We start from the raw sequence: 13,077 nt of genomic DNA, 5'->3' as shown, positions 1-13,077 counted from the left end.
ATTAACATTTATGAATTCTATTTCATTATCTACACTCTTGTCCGATGAACTTTAAATGCGCACAAACCAAAAGTTTCTTGCCCGGAAAACGATTTTAGTTTCACGGAATTATACAATACCCGAAGTTGACTTTGTGTTTTATACATTCCGGAAGTGTGGGAAAACCAAAACAAACCAACGTGAATATTTTTTGAAAAGTTTTGGTGACGCGATGGTAGGTGTAGAGTGTCATTACATGAGTGAGAAAAAATAAGTAAAAGTCTTTGGTTTTTACACAAAAAGTACTTGCAGTTGGTGTCATCGGTAAATTTTTCGTTTTGTTGCTTTAAATTTTAATCTAGCAATCCTACTCTATACTATAGTCTGCAGAGTGCAGTAGCTACATGTGCATTTTTGTATCTTAAAGTTCTGGTGACACTCTGTTCTGGCGATGTATAAGAGAGATCCATTACATGTTACATGACAATAATTATATCAGTTTTACACGATGACTAACTAAGCACAGTGCCCACTTATGAGAACATGGTTTTTATTCAAACTGAGCATGAAGAGTTTTGTAGCTGCAGGAACATAGTAACATAAAGAGAAGCACTTCTTATGGCTATTACTAGTATTTATGATTGAATGAATTACATATTTTTGTCCATTTTAAGGAAAGAGATTTAGCAGCCAGAAAATTACTACACACAACAGTATTTGCACACTGTTACTCACCATGTGGAAAATTTGTGGCTGCAGCTAACAACTATGGACAGATTGCAGTATTTAGGTAAGAGTTTAATTTTAATTAACTAGAAATAAGCATACCTTAAATAGTAGAATATGGCCATTCATCATCCTTAATCCAATATTGCAAGTTTCCTTGAATTGATTTCTGAAAAATCGAATTTTCTCTTTAAGTTTTAGGTTTCTTTAAGTTCAAAATTTCCATTTTAAATATAATAGTCATTATTGAATAAGTCTACATCAACACTCAATAATAACCCCAGACAAAGGTTTTATATTTAGTGACCTGTTTCAATGACTGTTTTGGCTTGGAATCTGTTGTGTAGTTACATTAGTGCAACCTTTTCAATGAAAAAAATCCAATAAAAATGTGTTTTGAAAACGTTTTCCAATGTTGGTTAAATCTTTAGGAACAAGCATAATTTTGCACAAATATGCTACACATGTATTTGATTTATCCATCTCATTTCATTGTAGAACAAACCACATTTGTAACCCCACTTACACTTACAATCAACCTAAATTTTTAATTTCTCCACTTTTCACAGTGGATTCACTATTTTCCTCCACTTCTTCTCCACAAAATTAAAATCTGACTTATAATTACTTCATTCCAATACTTTTGATTTGTTTTTTCTGTATACAATTGAAATGGCATTAACTTTAAAAATTATTTGATATATTTTGTCATGTACATATAAGTATGGGAATTAAACTACAAGCATATTTTGAAATGTTGACACCACTGTGTTGGATGGTGACACTTGACTTCACTTGCATCATCTCTCCTGTGAAGAATGTAAAAATTAGAAGTAATATTTACAGTGGTGTGTGATTGTACCAGGTAACAAGATTACAGAACAGTCAACTTAAATTAAGCCAAAACTATGGTTAATTTTGTTACTAGCCTTTTGTTACATAGATCATATATGTATTCAAATTGACTGTAACCTAAACATTACTTTATAATGTAACCATGTAATGATTAATGAAAACAAGGAATCATTATACCCCTGTTTGAAAAACAGAAGGCAAATAGTGGTCATGGTGTCCATTCATTCTTCCGTCCCAGTTCTTATCCCCAGCTCCTCTGAACTATGGTCTTTGTCATTGGTTGACTTGAATGGGGGACTATCTTCTAATCCCCAACTCCTCTTAAACCTGATAAAACTTTCACAGATTCCTTATTACATGATGTCATTGTGTTCTCCATCTGAATGACCTTTGGATTCCTGATACAAACCACTGACTTTGTCATATGTTGATCAGAGGAGTTGGAGGAGGGGTACTTGGTACTGTACAATAATTTTCAACTAATGTCTCATGACCTGTACTAAATGTATTTCAAATTTAGATTACAATATTTCAATATTGCAAATTTATTAAACTTCAACTAAATTCCAGTTTGACTGCAGCACTTGCACCAGAAGCATCAGAGACAACATTGAAACCAGTATTTGTATTTGAAGGTATTTACTAAACATATGCAATCTACATACTCCATGTAGGGAACAGAACTAAAATAGATTGCATACATCTATAACAAATTAAACAAAGGGAAAGCAAGACATTTCACAAAAAACTAAAACACTAGCAGTATGAAATCTTACAAAAAAAATGGGATTAACATCAGGTGCTCTGGAATGGTTAGCATGTCCTGCTCCGCCAGCAGCACTCGTCATATTGCAAGTGAGTGTAAACCGGTAATAGTGTAGCAACAATAATGGAACAAAAATGAAGATTCTCGACACAAGTTCCTAAAAAAATTCAGGGAATGTTGATAATGTCATGTAAACTACATGTAAATACTTACCTGTCTTTGTGTTGTTGCTTATTTTCATAGATGTTATGAATAATTACACATATACAGGTATAAGTTTTCAAAAGTTTTGAAAATAATAAGTGCTTCAGATTATAAAATTTTTGTGGTTACATTTTATTTGGGCTCACTATTTGAACTGCAAAAAAGCATTTAATTTGACTGGACTCAGGGAAAATTGATATATTTAATATTTTGCTTCTATTTATTTTTGCCAGTATTTATAGTATGTTATTAAGAAGCATTTGTTTTCAGTAAAAATTGCATCAAAATAAGATTAATTTTGTTTGGTCAGGTTAGATAATAAATAGTACTGAACTTATATGTTATAAATTTTCGATGACAATAACTAAACTGAAAATAAAGAATCCTTCAGTACCAAGTTAATAAATTGTGTGCAAGTAACATACAACACACTTCCAAAATTATTAACTCACATTGAACTCATGTTAGGCATGATAACCTTATTCATAAACCATATTCAAATCATATCATTAGAAATAACTCATACAAAACCCATGAGCTTGTACACAGGCGCATCCCTTTTTGGATTCGGCGCTGGATATTTTTTTTTTTGTAGTGGTGGTCAAAACAAAGAGTATCTCCAGAACTGAATCCCAAAAGGGATTAGTACACAGGTTAAGAATAAATCTAACGAGCTTGGTATGAGCCATTTAATGAATCACAGGCTAATTATAAATCTAACGAGCTTGGTGTGAGCCATGTAATGAATCACAGGCTGAGAGTAAATCTAACAAGCTTGGTGTGAGCCATGTAATGAATTACAGGCTAAGAGTAAATCTAACGAGCTTGGTATGAGCCATGTAATGAATCACAATCAATCCATAACAATAACTCTTCAATTTTCTAGCTTTGTATGATTTTTGCTGTTTTATTTGAATATACTTTTGTTTTGGGTAATCAGAACCATCTTTGGATTATCTAACAAACTCAGATTTTAACCAGATTAACAAAACGATAATCTCATTATATTTTTTTTATTACAGCCTCTGAAGATGGAGCAATATATACCCTAGCAAGTACTGATACAATTTTGATTAGGTAAGAATTATCTAAGAGTAATCAAGGTAACCAAGGTTCTAGTGGTAATCAAAAGAATGTAATCCAAGGACAAAGACTAGACATGGAAAACAGACATACACAACAAAGAACATGAACTGAAATCATACGTACAAAGTACCAAAAGCAAATGAGCAACTCAGACTCCATTAAAAACTGCGAGCATGGACCAGGTGCACCAGTAGGGTAAGCATCCTCTGCTTTTCTAGAAACACCTAAATCTATATTAGGTGTATTTATAGAGGATAAGAGATGGTATCATCAATCTATAAATATAAAAAGAACACTGCTTTGATGAATTATATGAAAAAGTATGTTTTCATTAAATCCTGTCTTGACTGAACCTTGAATGAACCAGAAACCTGTATAAACTACACTTCTTCTGAAGTTTCTCCATGTCAATTTGTCAACCTGTGTAAAATGTACTCCTGTTGAAACTGGATCTTTCAAGAGAGGTTCAGTTAAGACAAGCAAGGACTGGACAATAAATATGATTATAGAGTATAGAAGATGGACTTCTAAATTTGAGGGAAAAAATGGATCTGAATAGTTCAGTCCTATTCTAAATTATAAATACAGTGTACTTATATATTACTTTTCAATGATATATACAAATACAAATAGTTATTTAGTTTGACCATACTTTTCCTAATGTATTGTTTACCAATATATTGATAATTACAGTGGTGGAAATGGTCCTGTAAAGGCATGGAAGTGGTCAGATATTCTGAACAGGGTAGGTACTGTCTGATTAATTTCATTTTATAGACCTGTCTTCGATTTATCCTCACATAGTACAATACCTAGTTACTAAAATACACTTGATGGATTTCCCATGTTTCTTGTGGTTTTTATATGCCCGTCAAAGACTGGATGTATTATGCTATACTGTTGTCTGCCCGTCCATCGTCCAATTTCAGAAAATAACTCAAAAACACTTTCACCAACTTAAATGAAACTTTGGTGAATTGTTCATATCTATTGACGTAAGCTCCCTTTTGACTTTTATAAATTTCAGATTTTTTCGTTTCTGTGTTATGAATTTTTTTCCTTAAAAAAGGAGGAATTTTCAAGTTTTTGCACAATAACTGAAGAACTATTTCCTCTACTTTTATGAAACTTTTGTGAATTGTTCATATCTATTGACGTAAGCGCCCTTATTGTTTTTATAAATTTTAGATATTTTTGTTTCCGTGATATTAATTTTATTCTTAAAAAAGGGAGATTTTCAAGTTTTCGCCCAGTTACTCAAAAACACTTTCACTAACTTTTATGAAACTTTGGTGAATTGTTCATATCATTGAAGTAAGCTCCCTTATTATTTGTATAAATGTCAGATTTTACATTTCCGTGTTGTGAAGTTTTACTCTTTAAAAAAAGCTGGAAATTTTATTCGTTGAAAAATCGTTTAAAAGAGACCATTTGTTATGATGATCAACTAATAAATATAAAAGGTACTTGGTAACCTTGTCAGAAAAGTGTGTTTTAAACAAGATAGGAATGTATGGGTGAAAAGTCAAGACAACAAACTCTGTTAAACTTGAGGTAGCCTTGATAGTGCCAAATTTTTTGTGCATTATTTTTACTTTTTTTTTTTGAGGGAGGGGGGGGTATATGACAGGGCTCACAATATTCCTAGTTGATCATAGAAATTCATTATAAGCATAAGGACAAATTAAAAGGGCAACAGGCGTATATTGCACTTAAAGCGCAGCTCTTTATTCAAGTTGTTTTTTTAAGTTGGAAAACATTGACACCCAAAGTTTTTTTTCAACCATGCACAATAATTATCTTAAAAAGGCCTCCCCTGAATCTATCTTGGAAAAAAGTAAACACTCAAATTGTAACAATGTTTTACTACAAACAAACATGTAAGTAGCACATTTAAAGCAAAAACATATAAAGTACTGAGTAGTGTAGTGTATACTGATATTATAGTTCTTTCTTTTCAGTCACCTAGAGTTTTATGGTCATTGAATATCCCTAAAAAGTAAGTATCCATGTACAAAAGTTGAGGTCACATAATACCATTCAACTAGATATTATAGCATAATGATATTTTGCAGTTGATGGACAATAGGGTACATTTTATTTTTGAGGGTTTTTTTTAAACCTCATATGATAATTTTGCAATTTTACTATTTGACTTGACTTAATTCACTTGAATTGATCTAATAAAGCAGTTATAGGTTGCCCAGTTTTTAGCTTTCCCCACAAAAAATAAGACTTGCACAGGAATTTGAATTATGAATAAACTTACCATTTGCAAGATGTCAATAAGTTTTTAACAACTGAGTATAAAACTCTTTCAAATACAATTTCCTGATAAATTAAATTTTATTTTACAGGGGACCATTTTCTCAACCAGAAATCAATTCCATAGTTGTCAACACAGAGGTTAGTAATATAATGATAATCTTTCTTCACAATATGATATATGTATCACAAATTTCTTTCGCTTTACTTATACTTTTTTGGCAACCACACATTTTCTGGGCCTCCTTGGCGGTGTTTCACTTTCAAGGAGATGGCAAACCAAAGCTAAACCTAAAATCATGAAAATGAATTGAAAACAAACAGTTAAGTAGCTGCCTTTGTAAGAATCGTGCAAAATCTGAAAAAATGTGATACACCCCAAAAAAGGCTACATATTTTTATTTTTGTAATTAAGTTGTTTTATGGGTCTACACTATGAAATGAGTAATTATTCATTCAAATCTGCCTGCTCTTAGGAGATAATCAACATTGAAAATCCAGTAGATTCTATTGTATTTGAGCGTCATTTACAGAGTTATCTCCCTTAATTTTGAAATCTACAGTGCATTCTATATAATTTTTATATCCTAAGAGCACGAGTTATATGAAAAACCGCATGTTATTTTCTGTTTACTATGACATTTCAAACAAAATATCAAAAATAAAAATATGTAGGCTTTTTATCCATGAATCGCATTTTGTATGATTCTTATCTGGAGTGCTACTTAAAATATTTTGCTAAAATTTGGAGCTTTTTCACACCCTTAGTAAGTAATACATAATAGTGGAAAAATTTACTGAAAAGACGTAGTTGAATTATGGAACTAATTTTACCAGGTTTTTCCTATTTTAAAGGAATTTTAAGACTTGAATTTAGAAAATTTTATTAACAAGGGGGAGGGTTCAAAATTAGTATCTAGCTAACACACTTACTACTAACAAAGTTTAGGAAAAAAAGATCTGTAACTAAAATTAATGTCTCAACATCAATATTTACAATGTTTATTGACATTTTTTATTTTCAGAGTGATGGGAATGAGATATTTGCTGGCTGTGGAGACAACAATATTTATGTCTGGGATATGGATAGTGGTGAACGAAAGGTAACTTACATGTATAATAATGGTATTAAATTGATACATAACCTGTGTATAAGGTGGCCTTGAGCTGACATTTTTAATCCTGTTGGAATAGTTGTCATATATGTTCTTTGTGCTGATGTGACCACTGATTTACCGATAATGACAATAGCATGCAAATGCTTTTTTAATCACCATTGTTATAGTCAAAGCTGCAATGAAAGAGGGAGGTTTAGCACGCTGTAAAACTTAGATTTAACCCACCATTTTGTCTGCAGTGCCTGTACCATGTCAGGACCATTGCAGTACCAGTTGCTTCTGTGGTGTAATATCTATTTTGCCAGATTTATTTTGGACTTGACTTCAATATAAATCGGATTAGTGTTCAGTAATTTTGTTGTTACCCTAATTGACATATTCACCATATCAATTCTCCTGATATGTACCAACAATAATTAGAGTAAGGGAATAGAAGAGAATCAAGATTCAATGTTTTATTTAAGTCTCACCACAGCATGATCAGTTTTTCATAGAAATGTGTCCATAGGATAAATATGCCTGTGTCATTGTGAAAATACTGTATAGGAACAGACAACTAATGAATGTAGCACTGAACAAAATTTTTTATGTACAATACAACAAATCATTCTGGCTTCAGACCCAAATAAATGTTTTCAAACAAATTTGAAATTACTATCATTCCCAGAAAAATAGTCAAGCTTACAGCAACATAAAGTTAAAGGGCTCTAAAAAGCAACTATTAACTTAATGGCAAATGGAAATTAATGATTTTATGTAGCAATAATTTAATATTACGATTTTTACTGTTCTTGAATACAAAATTTTCCTATCACCTGATCAATAAGCAAGGTCATGAACTTTAAACCATGCCCTTTTAAATGGACTACTTTAATCTTGTATAAAGAGCTTTGGTTCAATTCACTTTTCATAGTTTATTCTGCATAAATCGGCCCAAAGTTCTTCATACTAGATGATGTATTCAGATATTAGTTACATTCCTTAAATAAAAATGGGTGATAAACCATCCTAAATTGAGACTATGGAAGGCTTGATAACCATGTAATTATTTCTAGTTGACCAAAAATTCTTCTGGGTATTTTCTTAATTCATTCTGACCTGTATACATACAGTACCTTTTATTACAGATGACATTGAGTGGACATGAGAACTATGTACACAGTTTAGCTGTTAAGAATGGTAATACATGTGCTTCAGCCTCAGAAGATGGATCAGTCAAAATATGGGGTAATTATCCTGAGTACTGTGAAAGTACTATTGTTCGTGGGGTACAAATTTTCGTGGTTTTTGTGGGTATGCCAAACCACGAAATTTGTGTTCCCAACCAAAAAGGAGAATTCCTTTGATTTGTATACTGAAAATAGCAAACCAACAAATTCAAGAATCCACGAACCAGTGTTTCTTCCCTAATCCACGAAAATTGGTATCCACGAATTAAAGTACTTTCACAGTGTGAAGTGGTTTTGATAACATCCATCACATTTACAAACCAAGTATTTAATTGTTTTTGATCATATCAATAATGTAGAAGGTGTGTAAACAACTGCCTGAGCATTCACTGAATTAGTTGTTTATCCACGAGCACTAGTTCATGAGAAACTTCACCCTTTAAAGTAAGAACTTGCAAATTAAAAAAAAAGTCCAAAATATAAGTTTGAATAAATATGTTAGGAAAAATCTTCCACCACTCACTGAATTTTCATTTAACCACAAAATATTGAATTTGAAGAAGCATTTTCTCTTTGTTGATTGAATCATTGATACAGATTTTCAATATTCATTTCAAAAAACTAATTTTTTTTCACAGACACAAGGAGCCCATCAGAACCTGTTCATAATATAGAGCCTTATAAGAATGAGGTAAATCGGATAATATTGTAGTGATGCTTTACTGTAATCAGTGGAACCTGTTTAGTTTTGACTCCTGTGGAGCAACCATTTGCATTTTAGGGGTGGGGAGGGGCTAGGATCAAATTTGGAATAAAAAGGCAGGTTAGTGATGTCTGGTCAAACAATTGGGTAGATCCGGGATAGGCTAGAGTAAAAGATGAAAAGTCAGGTCAGTAATATACTGAAAAATTTGACGCCACCCCCAAAGAAATCAAATGGTTACTCCCTAATATACTGAAATTTTCTTTTGTTCTTATGCATGGTTCACACTAAAATGCACATTCACTTCTCATTATCATATTTTTAATAATAGATAATTACTCTTTTGATGTGTTGCTATCATTTACACTATATTTAAAATAGATGAATTGATTCATATGGAAAGAGTATTATATGTACATTCTATGTAAATTAGGCATTAAATTGATTGACAATTGTTTTCAACTCGTGTTTATGTGTTTACCAAAGATAGGTTTGATTCCAAGGTGTGTCACTTAAAATATGTCTCACTGTACATCTAGACCTTGTTAACAAGAATAAATATTGCTATTCTTGACCACTGTGTTGAAATACACTTATGTTTTAAAATATTTATATTACAGCTGTGCTGTAGACCAAAGTTTGGTAAATGGCTAGGATGTGTTGCCATGGATACAGCTGATGATTGGCTGGTAGGTAACATGATTTGAAACAGTGGAGGCTACTGTGTTTAACTTTAGAAAGGGTTTGACAAGTTTGGTAGAAGTGCTTCCATTTGTTTGTGAATATCCTTTGGCTGCTGTCAGCCATCAAAAACTTTTCATGGTAAAAGATCAACTTATTATTCATAAAGCAATTGTGTATACAACAGGTCTACCTATATCAATAAATGAGAAGCCTATATATGTAGACCAACTGCCAAGGTGCAGTCAGAACTACTCAACCATTTCCGCTACACTAAAAAATAACCTCGGATGCAGAAAGGAGAATTTCTTGAAAAATTTGCCTGAATTGCAGTCATACACAACTCAAAGTAGTTCCATCCACCGGGTGGCACTAAAAAATATTGGTAAGATGTTACAGGAATAAAAGAACAATAACTTGGTCAAGAATTTTGCAACAAAGCAAGGAGCTAGGAAAAAAAGTAATGTTAAAAATTTCAACCAGTAAAAGTATAATTTTAGAATCGGATGGGTCAAAATTCTGGATAGGTTCTTCCTTCTAGTGCCTCCGAGGTTTTTCTTCGGTGTAACTAGAAAGGATGAGGAGTTTCAATTTTGCCAAGGTGGTCTAAGGAAACCATACTTGTCTCGAATACCGGAGATTGTGGGTTCAATCCCCAACCGAGTCATACCAAAGAGTAAAACTGGTAGTCACTGCTTCTTCACCTAGCATGGGTATTTTTAAGAGAGAATGACAACTCGTTTGCTTGGAGAATAAATGTCTGAGTGGGGTGGCATGCCTACCTACATGATCAAGTGGTAAATTGTTATTCTGAACTGCATGAAGTATCTTCAGTAGGATGTTAAAGTCTAATCAGTCATATGTAGACCAAATGAAGATGTCAATTTATGATATTTTCATATTATTTAGTATGTAGTTTCATTGTGTTTTGATATTAGTTTTGCCAAACCATTCTATCCTGTTTTACTTAAAATGAATATCTTTAGTGTAAAATATCAGATTACCCCTCTTTTTGATTTTCAGGTATGTGGAGGAGGTCCCAGCCTGTCTTTATGGCATTTGAGATCTTTAACAGCGACTGCAGTATTTGATACACCTGGTGCATGCCAACAATGTGTCATGTTCCATGAAGATTCAGTAAGTTGCAATCTGGCCAAGACACCTCAAAACTTTTGACGTCTGAGAATATTCTTAATTGTGTTTGACATCATGAAATTACAGGATTTTGAATTGAGTTCCAAAGGGAGTAGAAATATTCTCAGAAGCTATTATATGAAGTTTGATGGTACCAGGGTCAGTATGATGACAAAAATAAATGGAGTTTTTTTTTTTAAAATACTACAACACACATGGACAAAACTATTACTACATACATCATCAATTTAAGTACCATTCCACGTAAGAATCTGGTAATGGGTGTCACATCATACTTCTCAATTTGGTCCTTTTTGCCACAAATTTATTCAATACATCTAGAAAACAACTGAAAAGCTATTTAAATTTATCTTGAAGCATCTGAGATGTAGATATTATTTTACTGTTTATACAAGGAAAAAGTGCTGGAAAATTTTACCACCATTTTTATACACCCGTCTATATAGATGGGACGTACTATGGTGTACTGTTTTCTGTCCGTCCGTCCACATGTCACGCGATAACTCAAATTCGCTTTTACGGATTCAAATGAAATTTTAATATTAACAGAAGAAAGCTCCCTTTTGATTTTGAAGAATTTTTTATATGTCGTTCCAGAGTTACGGAACTTTATTCACTTAAAAATTTATATTATTGTCAAATCTGATGTAATAACTCAGCTGTACTGATACTATTCTTGAAATTTTGCATACAGTTTTATAGACATGCTAGATTATGGTTGTATAATGGTATACCATTGTCCGTCCGTCCATTGGTCCTTCTGTCCATCACTCAAATTCGCTTTTACGGATTCAAATGAAATTTGGTTCCCAACGAAATTGAAATTTTCCATTTGTTTGTATATAAAGTTCTCAAAGCCACAAATTCAAGAAACTACAAACTGATAATTGATGCCAAAACCATGAAAATTGGTACCAATGAATAAAAGTACTTTCACAGTATACCGAGTTCACCATGACTATTCCCTTCAAAACTAATTTAAAAAGTTGAAATCTGGTCACCAATATGAATACATTTTGTATTATGCTGTGGTTATCTATTCAGATTTTCAAGTCCTTTAAAAACTTTGAACCTGGCAGAAAACAGGAAATTTCCTATTGCATTTTTTTTTCAGATAATATCAGCAGGTACTAAAGGAGTGGTTAATCACTGGTCAGTAAATGGAGAACGTCGCATGGAAGTCCCCTGTACGCCTAGTTCTGTGTTCAATATATCTGTAAACAATACTTCCAATAACTGTAAGGTAAGGCTACTTTTGACTAATGAATTATGTGCCAGTCCCTGTAAGAATCAGGCGGAAGGTGAAACACGATATGAAAAAAAAATCATTTTGATAGTGTAATTTTACTATTTGCACCATCAGAATCAGGAAAACAGACAAGATTTTCCATATCGTGCTGGACCATTGAGTTACAATTTATTGAAATACACTGTAAATGAACATTTCAATGGCAGATAACTCTGTCAAAAGACTCAGTTATCCAAGGTTCTATTGAAAAATTTCTGAGCAAAGGCAAAGATGCAGAGATCAAATAATGGTCTTCTCAAATAGTGAAAGTATCCTTGAGTGATATTACATTGTTAGTTTGGTGTGTTTTTGTTTCTGATGTTTTCCATTTTTCCTGATTTTTATAAATACTTACACTGAAATGGACAAAATTACAATAAGTAATATAGTTAACTTTTAGGATTACAGTTGGTCTCATCAATGAAGTGAATCAATAACTGGAAAACATACTAATTTTCGCTATTTTCACGGTGGACAGAAAGCAATGAAAAATAGTCTATGTGAAATTGATTTTTAACACTATAAAGCTAATCATTTATTGAATCTGAGAAAATTGATAGCTGTGAATATGTTCACTTGACAGAACCCGCGAAAATTAATATGCTTACTATATATGATGATCACCTGATAAATAAATGGACAATTGAATTGACAAGGAGATTTCAACTTTCTATCATTCCATCTGTCCTGCTAAAACTACCAACGGTAACAATTCTGGTGGATGCAAACACAGGGAAAGAAGGTAAATTACCATTACTGTTTCAAATTTATGTAAAGTACACTGCTTCGCTATTAATAAACATGATGAAAGTATGGTGTATCTTTTGTTGAACTTACATAAGGATGTACTTTTTCTTAAGACTAGCTTATCGGATGGATATATTGTTCTTTTTTTATATTTGTAGGTACTCTGTGCAACAGGAAACAGTGCAAAAGTTGACATTTTTACTAACTTTGGATACAAAGCATTTTCATTCCTTTTTTCCTAAATATGATTTGAATAAATCTATGTACCAATTGCCTTTTTTTTTTTAACTCTAAAGGCAATAATTTATAACATTTTTTAAAAATAGCCTATGTAT

At 32.3% G+C, this 13,077-nt stretch overlaps 1 protein-coding gene across 2 annotated transcripts; it reads left to right on the top strand.

The window, feature by feature from the left end:
* The first annotated feature begins 40 nt into the window (after positions 1-40).
* Positions 41-13,013, top strand: LOC148607338 (THO complex subunit 6 homolog). 2 transcript variants are annotated; one of them, XM_088544608.1, is made up of 14 exons: positions 41-214; positions 654-769; positions 2,131-2,195; positions 3,553-3,607; positions 4,310-4,361; positions 5,578-5,615; positions 5,974-6,022; positions 6,907-6,984; positions 8,127-8,226; positions 8,807-8,859; positions 9,492-9,560; positions 10,576-10,689; positions 11,822-11,950; positions 12,901-13,013. In XM_088544608.1, exons 1-14 carry the CDS (start codon positions 56-58, stop codon positions 12,982-12,984), a joined length of 1,161 nt encoding a protein of 386 aa, XP_088400734.1. In that variant the 5' UTR covers positions 41-55; the 3' UTR covers positions 12,985-13,013. The 2 variants fall into 2 exon arrangements, with proteins under 2 accessions (XP_088400734.1, XP_088400735.1); XM_088544609.1 differs by lacking the exon at positions 12,901-13,013 and adding an exon at positions 12,396-12,887.
* Positions 13,014-13,077: the final 64 nt, after the last annotated feature.

The sequence above is a fragment of the Perna viridis genome, chromosome 9 (genome assembly GCF_037379345.1).
Source record: "Perna viridis isolate PV_CMFRI_1.1 ecotype Kerala chromosome 9, ASM3737934v1, whole genome shotgun sequence".
Lineage (NCBI taxonomy): Eukaryota > Metazoa > Mollusca > Bivalvia > Mytilida > Mytilidae > Perna > Perna viridis.
The sequence above is the reverse complement of the archived record's forward strand: the minus strand, read 5'-3'. Positions and strand labels throughout refer to the sequence as shown.

Excerpts from the sequence above, each read along its gene's own strand:
- LOC148607338 (XM_088544608.1), top strand. The coding sequence starts at position 56 with ATGCGCACAAACCAAAAGTTTCTTGCCCGGAAAACGATTTTAGTTTCA. Across the intron at positions 4,362-5,577 it reads GGTCAGATATTCTGAACAGG|TCACCTAGAGTTTTATGGTC; the intron begins GTAGGTACTGTC and ends CTTTCTTTTCAG. Across the intron at positions 6,023-6,906 it reads CCATAGTTGTCAACACAGAG|AGTGATGGGAATGAGATATT; the intron begins GTTAGTAATATA and ends TTTTATTTTCAG.